Source organism: Bufo gargarizans, chromosome 6 (genome assembly GCF_014858855.1).
Source record: "Bufo gargarizans isolate SCDJY-AF-19 chromosome 6, ASM1485885v1, whole genome shotgun sequence".
Lineage (NCBI taxonomy): Eukaryota > Metazoa > Chordata > Amphibia > Anura > Bufonidae > Bufo > Bufo gargarizans.
The window spans coordinates 251,452,074-251,462,526 of NC_058085.1; the positions used below are offsets into that span (position 1 = coordinate 251,452,074).

Sequence of the window (10,453 nt, forward strand, 5' to 3'; positions counted from 1 at the left end):
CGTTTTCCTTCTGTAGCTGTACTATAGACTTGAATCCCTGACCAGTAGGAGAAGAGTTTGCCTCCCTGGAAAAGAAACAAGCATTCCCAGAAATTCATCGGTGATAAGAGCCATTATTGAGGGCCACAGACACCTTTGCATGGTGGAGGTTTATAGCTTCAGGCAGCCACACCACCCTTTTGAGGGACAGTTGAGTTTTCCTGTCTATACAAATTTTGCTTGTAGGGAAAGTCAAGTAATAGGATCCAAGGCATCTAAAGGAACCAGGTATACCTAACCCACTGCTCCGAAACCAACCCAGCACCTGACAAGCCTTAAACAGTGGATTTGCAGTATCGTCTCTGTAACATCTAAAGACTGCATAATTGTACCACAGCAACTGAAAAGTTACCAAAGTAAAAGTTGTGAGTTGCATCTTACCACTGTCTACCTCATTATTACTACCTATGGTTGTACCACCATTAATGGTACTGGCATCACAACAAAAATCATCAAAGGACTCAGCCGCAACAAGCACCCTAAGCACCCTTAACATCAAGGGAACCTCAACCACCATGTTGGCTGATGCTTCCTATCACAGAGCGTGCCCCGGAGGATTTCGTGTTGACCACCTTAATACTGTGCTGCCAGCCCAGAGAGGCTATCTGCTAACCGTGAGTAAACTGATGACCTGTGTGTTATACCATTTGACCCCTCATCGGTCTACCGTGAACCTAACGTGTACCCCCTGCAACTGGCTGGCTGCACCTGCGACCCCACATCAAAGATCCCCTGGACTACTAGGCAGCCAAACTTTATTTGTGGCCGCAACTGGCTGAGTTTGCCAAGGACAAGCTTTCCTACCCGGCCAGCAGTGTGGCATCAGAGCAGGTGTTTAGTGTAGTGGTGGGCATAGTTACCCCAAGGAGAACTTGCCTGTCCACGAGCCTGGCCAAAATGTGGAGAAACTGACCTTTGAGAAGATGAATCAGACGTGGATCAGCCAGGATTTTCAAACCCCAGTGCCTGATGCATCAGACTAAATCATCCATGATGCCACACCTACACTTTGACAAAAGAGGCCTGTTTCTTCTGGCTACCTTCTTCAGCTACTTTTCTGATGCTGCCACCCGCCTGATGCCACACCTGATTCCAGGTGCCCCTACTGCCAGCTACTATCCTCAGCTGGTACTGGCATTGGCCCCCACCTCCCCACTCTGTCACTGTGTCACTCTGTGGTCTCCTCATGCTGCTGCCACATCAACACTATGTCTCTGGGCCACTCTGTGGTATCCTCATGCTGCTGCCACCTCAACACTATGTCACCGGGCCACTTTGTGGTCTCCTTATGCTGCTGCCACCTCAACACTATGTCACTGGGCCACTCTGCGGTCTCCTCATGCTGCTGCCACCTCCCCACTCTGTCACTGGGCCACTCTGTGGTCTCCTCATGCTGCTGCCACATCACTACTCTGTGGTCTCCTCATGCTGCTGCCACATCACTACGCTGTGGTTTCCTCATGCTGCTGCCACTTCACCACTCTGTGGTCTTCTCATGCTGCTGCCACATCACTACTCTGTGGTCTCCTCATGCTGCTGCTACCTCAACACTATGTCACTGGGCCACTCTGTGGTCTCCTCATGCTGCTGCTACCTCAACACTATGTCACTGGGCCACTCTGTGGTCTCCTCATGCTACTGCCACTTCACCACTCTGTGGTCTCCTCATGCTGCTGCCACATCATTACTCTGTGGTCTCCTCATGCTGCTGCCACCTCAACAATATGTCATTGGGCCACTCTGTGGTTTCCTCATGCTGCTGCCACCTCAACACAATGGATCCTGTCTATGTAGCAGGCGTGTATGACATGGTCCTTATTTTGCATCAGAATTGGCTTATGATTTGGTAGCCAAAAGCAGGAGTGGGTATAAAACACAGAAGACATGCAAATATTCCATTCACGTGTCATCTTTATTTTGGATCTATTATTTTGGCTTTAGCAATACTGATGGATTACTGACCAAATGCTGACCAAGTGAAGGCGGATGCTCAAAAGACAGGATCCGTTTTTTGGGGGGTTATTGTTCTGAGAGATCAAAGGAAGGGCAAAATTATCAGTGAGGTCAACACAAACTTACTGCTGACACCCTCTCCACTCTGTCAGGGGGGCTCTACTTGTATAAGCGTGTAATAGAACAGGTTCTGTAGACATCTATGTGGAATCAGCTGACTACGGTGTAAAAAGAGTGCGCTTCTTTTGGACGCTAACATCAACCTGTAAGGCTGAGTTCACACTTGAGGTATTTGGTCAGTGTTGGCCCTGTAACTGCCCAAATAAGTGAAGTGCGCACTGATTCTAAGAGAGACGCCTGTCATCTGCATGTCATACTGACTCACAGTATTGTTTAACTACCACAGCAGACTCCCTATGAGTGTTACTGCAAGGCACAGTGTTCTACACCACTATACAGGCTTTTTGCAGCCAGGAAATAGCTGTTTTTAATGTGATTCGCCACAAATATATTAGGATCAAATTGAGAAAATGCTTAGAGAAGGCTCACCTCCTAGGCAAAAATGGAGTGGGTGCACCTGCAGGAAGATTACACCCAATCTTCAAGGGAATTTAGTGAATAGAAAGTGTAGCAGGGCACACCTACACTTGAGGTCACACAGGAGAGTATAGTAGATAGTTATATATTTTATTTTGTTTATGTCAAATCTAATACAAGAAAATATACCTATAAAATTATTAAACAATATGCTATATAGACTTAAATTCCTCTAAAAAATGGGTATCGCTAAAAAATGTAACAACACATGTGTGATCCTATGGGAAGGATATCCTGATGGTCAAGTTCCTTACTACTGATAGTGTCCAATACACTTGGTATATTCAGGTTTGTATTATCGAGAGTCATAGATTGAATGCCGTATAGTCAGAGTGCCAATCACTCCAGTTTCTTTTACCGTTAGTTGACAATGCAACAGATCGCTCTGCCTGTGTATACACTCGTTCGGCACTTTTGTTACTTACAGTTCTGTAGGTTTGTGCCGACTGTGCTGGAATTTCACGTGGCGTCCCACGTGTGATGCGTTATTCAGGCTGCGGTATATCCTCCAGGAGATAAAATCAGGGATCCACGGTAATCCACGGTGATCAGTTGTGGAAGTGCAGTCTCAGTAATTTTGTAGACTTCAGTTCCTGCACGGGTACTCAATCACGCAGGCAGGTCAGATGTTGCTGCGGCTGATGAGTTTTAAAAATTTTTCAATTTTTTCTACCAAGTTGTGATTACCAATCCCGTTACTCCTGGTCGACTTGAAGCGCTTCAGTACGTCCTTAGTCTCATGGAATTGTCCTACCAGACGCGTTTCGGAGTTAGCTTGACTCCTTCCTCAGTGGTTACATTTTTTAGCGATACCCATTTTTAGAGGAATTTAAGTCTATATAGCATATTGTTTAATAATTTTATAGGTATATTTTCTTGTATTAGATTTGACATAAACAAAATAAAATATATAACTATCTACTATACTCTCCTGTGTGACCTCTATATTAGGATCAAATCTAATCTTTTGGGAAAATTTGGTGAACCAACCGAATTTAATTTTTGAGAAATTCGCTCATCTCTAATTATAGTCTATATATAAATCCTGAAGCAATACTGATGACAATACTAATGGTATATGATCAGGAAACTGTGCGTAATCCAGCGCTATCACAGGAGAAATGAAGCATGGGAAAAAGCACCAGCTTATGCACACTCCTGCAGTCCTGCCCACCAGAGAGGCCAGAGCTTTTTCCTATAGTGTGCAAGCACGACCATAACCCCTTAATACGAGCATTGTATAATGCAATAGAAAAATGAATCAAGCCAGCAAAGGAGACAATATGGACAACCCAATACATTGATAAGTGGCTTGTATTAACTTTGTCTACATGAAAAATGCAATTTGCTGATGTGAGACAACCACTTTAATGGAGTATTTGAAAATGGGTTGTTTAAATAAGAAAATCCCTTAAAAGGGGTTATCGGGGATTTTGATATTGATGGCCTATACTCAGAATAGGTCATCAATATCAAATTGGTGGGTGTCCTTCTCCCAAGACCCAGCCAATCAGCTGTTTGAAGATGCCCTGAATGGACTACATTTCTTTAAATGATCACTATCTTTTAACACAACTTTGCATGAATAAAACGTAGAGATGAATACAGGAAATTATGTAATATATCTTATCAGAAACAATTTCTTTTACTCCCACCCCCTTCACTCTTAAACTAATATGCTACATAGAGAGATAGATGTATGAACTCACTAAAGGATCACATAGGATGCCCATAAGAAGTCTATGGAGAGGGGAGGGGGAGGAGGAATTAAAGTGGGGAAGAGGAGTGAGCTTAAAGTTCATCTTAACACAGAGAATGTTAAGCTGGCTATACACATGAGATAAAGGTCAAACACTTGTTTGGTTAATAGCTATCTCTCCCGAATATCTGATACATATGTCTGCCTAGCTCGGCCAAGAATGTATATGTTGTGAATGGGAAGAGGGGAGTAAGCCACTGTCAGATACCTCTGGCAAAGGCTTACCTTCCTGAATACAAAAGGATCAAGCAGTTGAAATTCAACATGCCTGATCCTTATCTTCCCAGGCATCACCCGGAGAAAAGGCGGGGGGGAAGGTTGTCAAGTCTGAAGGATGCCATACAAATTAGATGATTTTTGGCTAAATCCGCCAAAATGGGTGGGTTTTTTAGAGATATATTTTTAATGTGTAGCCAACTTTAATTTAGGAGGCACAGTGTATAGGAGTGATAAAAGTTTCTTAAATTCAACTGATTTCTGCAAAGTTTCGTGAAAAGATTGTGACCATGTAATACAATTCTAAATCACATTTTGTCAGACAAAATGTTGACATTATGATATACTTACCACCTGTAGCATTGGTAGACTGGTTTTTTGTGTCTGGACACAGGTCATTAAAGTAATTCTCCTTCTTTAGCACAAACACAAGGGATGCCCACCCAAAGGTGACCCCCGCAAAGCAAATGCATTCTATGAGTCCTGTGATTAGAGTCAGCACATACTGGAAACGCATCTCTGCTGGAAGAAAGAAAAATTGTCAAACATGAAGAAAACTAATGTACAGCAAATACTTATCAAATCACTAAAACTGTAAATATATTTAATCTGAATGTCTAGCACTAAATATATGTGAAATGCTGTGCTAATTAATTTCCCAATATACAGTATTTTATTGGTGCAGTTTTTCTCATACAGAGCTCTAAATGCCAGAATTGATATATTTAACAGATAAAATTCTGCCTACAGCCACCACTAGAGGGAGCACACAGTCTTATTCTTTACTGTCAATCCCTTGAACACAATAATGAAATAGTGTACTGTTAGTTCCTAAACTCCATCTAGTGGTGGCAACAGTTAGCAATCATTTTATCTTTAAATACTTGATGTTTGCAGAACTCTGTATGTTATAAAGATATATCGTGAAATTAATCAATGCAAAATTCTGGATCTAAAAATTACATGCTGATCAAAGGTGGAGATTCACTTTAAGGTCTTCTCTAAGAACAACATAGCAATCTAAAATATCAGATCATGCGTCGTACCCACACATTCTAACATAGAGTAGATCAACATATGGTCCTTAATTGTTATTTTGAAGATAGTGCTTGCAGGGTAAGGCTAATTTCACACTTGCGGTAGCCTTTTACTGCCGGATCCATGCTACCACTAGTCCACTGTGCCACCGAAAGTCCTGTCCCGCCCCATTCAGTCTAATGGGAGCGGGCTGGAGGTCCAGACACAGCACGGCAAACATGCCAAGAGCTGGCCGGACAAAAACTACAACATTCTGTGGTTTTTGTCTGGCCACCTCTCGGCTTGTTTGCCGTACTGCAGCTGGACCTTAAGCTCGCCCCCTTCATAGTAAATGGAGCCGGAGCAGACTTCCGGCAGTATGGTAGGCTAGCGGTAGTGTGGATCCCCTGCCGGAACAGCCTGCCGGAAAAGGCTACCGCAAGTGTGGAAGTAGCCTAAGTTGTATATCTCATCCATAAGGCTGGGATGGAAAATGTGAGTTAGGCACACGACTGTATTCGTTTTGCAGTGTGCAAATTGTGGATCCGCAAAATATGCTTGCAGTGCGTCTATTTTTTTTTTGCAGACCCATTGACTTGGGTCCGTGGTCCACATTTTGCGTTATATTCTATCTTCTTGCAGAACAAACATACGGATTTGGAAAGCGGATAATCCAGGTGCTTTCTGCATCCATATGTCCGTTCTGCCTATAAAAGATATAACAACAAAATGCGGACTACAGACCCATTGAAGTCAATGGGTCCACAAAAAACACAGATGCAATATGCGGACTTCAAAATACATACGGTTTTGTGCATGACGCCTTACTTTGTGTACTATAAAGCCATGCACATATCCCACAGAGGAGTTCAGATAAGAAGCCACCCTACACCATAATACAGGCTATATACCGTACATAACCGAATGCAAAGACAACCAGATGGCAGCAACGTTTTACTACAATGTCACTTACCCATGTGCTCAAGGGATAGTTGCTACAGCCTATGGGTCTTAGCAGAACCAGATAAGCTACGTCAGGTTGTATTCCTCTGTGTAACAGGGGCTCATAATTCTATTATGTCTTATAAGCAGTCCAATATGTAAAAACATAAAAAAGAAAAGTAAAGGGAAAAAAAAAAGGAAGAACACCTACGCCACCAACAGTACAAATGAAAATACACTGATCCTGAACTGCAGATGTGTAAAAATTGGGAGTGCAGAGGTTACAGTCACACCTGGGCTCTGGATACTAATAAGTGAAGCACAAAAAGTCCTACTGCCAGTGCTATAAATACACCCTTCAGGCAATGGAGATTCACGTTACTCCCCTGCTGAACTGGTTTACTTGAAATACAGGTTAAACTGGAAAAATTAGAATATTGTGCAAAGATCATTTATTTCAGTAATGCAACGAACATAGGAGAGAGACTCATTACATGCAAAGCGAGATATTTCAAGCCTTTATTTGTTATAATTTGGATGATTATGGCTTACAGCTTATGAAAACCCCAAAGTCACAATCTCAGGTTCCCTTTTCTCAGGGGATATGGATTAATTAGCTGGCTAGAGTGTGACACTTTGAGCCTAGAATACTGAACCTTTTCACAATATTCTAATTTTAAGTTGCTTTACGGAAATAGATGAACTTTTGCACAATATTAAAAATTTTTGAGTTTCATCTGTACAATAACCACTACAAAGTGTGCATACAAGAGGCTTATTTACAGTGACAGAAAGAGAATGATATAATAGCGATATAAAAGCTGTATAGAAAATTCTTAAACCTGTTTCGAAGTCAGTCGTCTTTTCTTCCTGCTGTCCTAACTGGCCATAAAGGAGGAAACAAAGTCATTTTGGCCAGCATTTCTCATTTGTACAACCAAAGCAGATTACAAAAAGTTAAATATTCACTATACAGTACTACAAGGGTTTTCTAGATTAGACGAAAGGTTTTGCCTTTTCCAGAAACAATGCCACCATTGAGCATGAGCTGGTTCTTCAGCATTAATTTATATTTTAAACGGGGATGAGTTGCAGTACCAGACACAGCCCCATGAACAAGAGTGGCGTTGTTTCTAGAAAGAAAGAAAAAAACAGACCCTTTGTTGTAATCCTGGAAACCATCTTAACTGAAACAATTCTCAGAGCATTTGAATATGTCTTGCAGCCTTACCGATGAGCTATGAAGGGACCCAAACCAAAATCAACATGCTACTCATGTCTAGGAGAACAATAACGCTAAGGCATCTCAATTCTAGTCCAAGTCACTTCATATCCTGTGTCTTAGAGTGATTCAGAAAGTTTCCGCATATTCTACGCACTTCTGCTTACATCACAGCTGTATATGTAATATGTGTCCTGCCTCCCCTCCTGCCGCTATGCTTATTACCTCCTCTCCCCGTACTTGGGTCTCCTCTTTTTTTATGCTTTTCTCAGGTTTTTATGAGCTACATTTTGCTGATGTTTGTGTTTTTTTATATTTTTACTTTCACGGGACAAGTATGAGTGTGACATGGTATTAAATAACCACATCTATCACCCAACTCTGCTTCCTTCCTGTTTTCAGCAGCTGCAGCTAGCATGCAGTACATTTCTTACTTACACATGAAAAAAAAGGGCATACCAGGTCATTTGTTTTCTAGAAATTCTTTCAGTCTAAACAGAATATAAAGATATAGATTATAGAATCCAACAACAACAAAAAGTCCTTCTGTAGAAAAATAAGTGCACTCTTGCCCCTAATAATACCTGGTATTGACCCTATTGGCAGAAACAACCTAAATTGGGTTGAGTTTGGTTTAGTTTTTATAACTGCATACCAGTATCTAATATCTAAAAATGTCCTTCTCCTCCATGGAGAGTCTTATTTTTTTACCTGTATGGTGGTGGTTTCTTGCAAATCTCTCCACAGCATATTGATGGCATTTAAATCCAGGTTTTGATTTCAATGTAATTTCTTAATTTTGCAGGTGAGCTCTCTCTGGTACAATAAAACCAGAGAATGGTGATCAAGGCTAATCTAACCTCACCACTCTTCACTTCCTGGTCCTCTTCTGGTTGAAGCACCACCGCTCTGGTGCACACAAAGTCCTCACACTGGCAGGCATCAGGATCTAGTGGCGAGTGTACAGGCGTTGCAGTCTGATAAACCTAAGGGGTCTTAAAATTTAGGAGTATTGTCTGGAGTCAGAATAAATTTTGTAGTATTGGGTCTGATTAATATTTGGGTATGATCTGGATTGCAGGAGTTGTCTGGGCTTTTAATATTAATAACCTATTCTCGGGATAGGTCATCAATATCAGATCAGTGGGGGGCCGACACCCTGCACCCCCGATGATCAGCTGTATGAGGAGACGGCATGGGCAGTGCGCATGTGCCGTCTCCTGTCTCTCTTCCTGCTCACTGCAGCTTTGCCATAAACAGCAGCGGTAAGCAGGAAGAGAGACGGGAGATGGCATGTGCGCTCTGCACATGCTGTCTCCTCATACAGCTGATCGGCGGGGGTGCCAAATGTCGGACCCCCACCAATCTAATATTGATGACCTATCCTGAGGGTAGGTCATCAACATTAAAATCCTCGACGACCCCTTTAATTCAGAGGGTTTGGTTTGTGGTCTGAATTAATTTAGGGGAAATCCTGAGGAAATGATGCCACTTGTAGTGTAGGGGTGTAGTGATGGTTTTGACCCCACAGGTGTTTCATGGAATTTAATAACACTGGACAGAGAAACTATAAGATGACATTTTTTACAGTAGTACATTATTTTAGACCGAAATTTGTCATTTTTAAAAGTAAAAGCATTCCATTAACTGTTATGCAAATTATCCCGAGTATGAAAATACCCCAAATGTCGTCATAAATTGCTGTTTGGGGACAGAGCAGGGCACAGAAGGGAAGGAGTGGCATTTAGATTTTGAGATGTGGATTTTACTAAAATAATTATTAAGTCATAACAAGCTGTAGTTTTTATTCATAGTATTTTGGGGTACATATCGTTTTTTCATCACTTTTTATTTCATTGTTTGGTAGATGAACAAAAAGCTGCTATTCAGTAAGGCTCAGAATAGTGTAAAATGCAGTGGGCTAGCGCCCACTGCATAACAGGGGTTAAATATGTGTGAAAATACTGTGTTATATGTTTGTCTCTCCTAAAAGCTGTGTGTATGGGGATAGAGAGGTTTAAAGAGGATCTTTCACTGGTCCTAAGATTCCAATATCATTACTTGGCAGTGTAGGGCTGTGCGCCCTCTTCACTTATGCCAGCCTGTATGCTAACTAGCAGCATCGGTACAGGGAGGAGGAGACAGCCAGGTTTCTCAAGGAAAATAAAGATCACCTTTTTGAAACTGGCTGACCTGTTGCATGTGCGCTTGGCAGCTGAAGGCATCTGGGTTGGTCCTATGTTCATATCTGCCTGCATTGGTGAGAAAAATTAACTTTGGATATATGCAAATGAGCCTCTAGGAGCAATGGGGACATTGCCATTACACCTAGAGGCTCTGCTCTCTCTGCGACTGCCACGCCCACTGCACTTTAATTGGCTAGGCCAGGCAGTGTAAATGTGATCACGTCTGGCCCGGTCTATCAAAGTGGAGAGAGGGCATATGACATAAAAAAGGCTAGGCTAGTTTTAAACTAACGTTAAAATCTTCTGCTGTTCCAGCAGTTTTTTGGATCTTTGGGGCCCACTATGGTATCACAGCTTTGGCCCATCATAGGATCCTCTAGTACATTGTTGGGCCAGTCTGACACTGTATCCAAACCAGGACTTAATTCAAAAACACCTTATAGCCTGATCATATGCAAAAAAAAGAAAAGAAAAGCATGCAACCAGACTGTAACCATGATGATAAACATTTTATAGGAGATG

General features: G+C 42.0%; 1 protein-coding gene across 11 annotated transcripts in view; it reads right to left on the reverse strand.

Annotated features, from left to right (window-relative positions):
- Positions 1-8,545, reverse strand: part of SLC43A3 (solute carrier family 43 member 3) — a 42,295-nt gene extending 33,750 nt beyond the window's left edge. The window contains exons 1-4 of one of the 11 annotated variants that reach the window (XM_044298381.1): positions 7,755-7,948; positions 7,366-7,405; positions 6,555-6,662; positions 4,916-5,083 (exon numbers count right to left, since the gene is read on the reverse strand). In XM_044298381.1, coding sequence (XP_044154316.1) covers positions 4,916-5,083; positions 6,555-6,558 — 172 coding nt within the window. In that variant the 5' untranslated portion in view covers positions 6,559-6,662; positions 7,366-7,405; positions 7,755-7,948. Of the gene's footprint in view, positions 1-4,915; positions 5,087-6,554; positions 6,969-7,365; positions 7,406-7,754; positions 7,949-7,970; positions 7,981-8,456 lie in introns of those variants that run through there. The other 10 variants (XM_044298379.1, XM_044298377.1, XM_044298376.1 and 7 more) reach the window with 10 other exon arrangements.
- Positions 8,546-10,453: the final 1,908 nt, after the last annotated feature.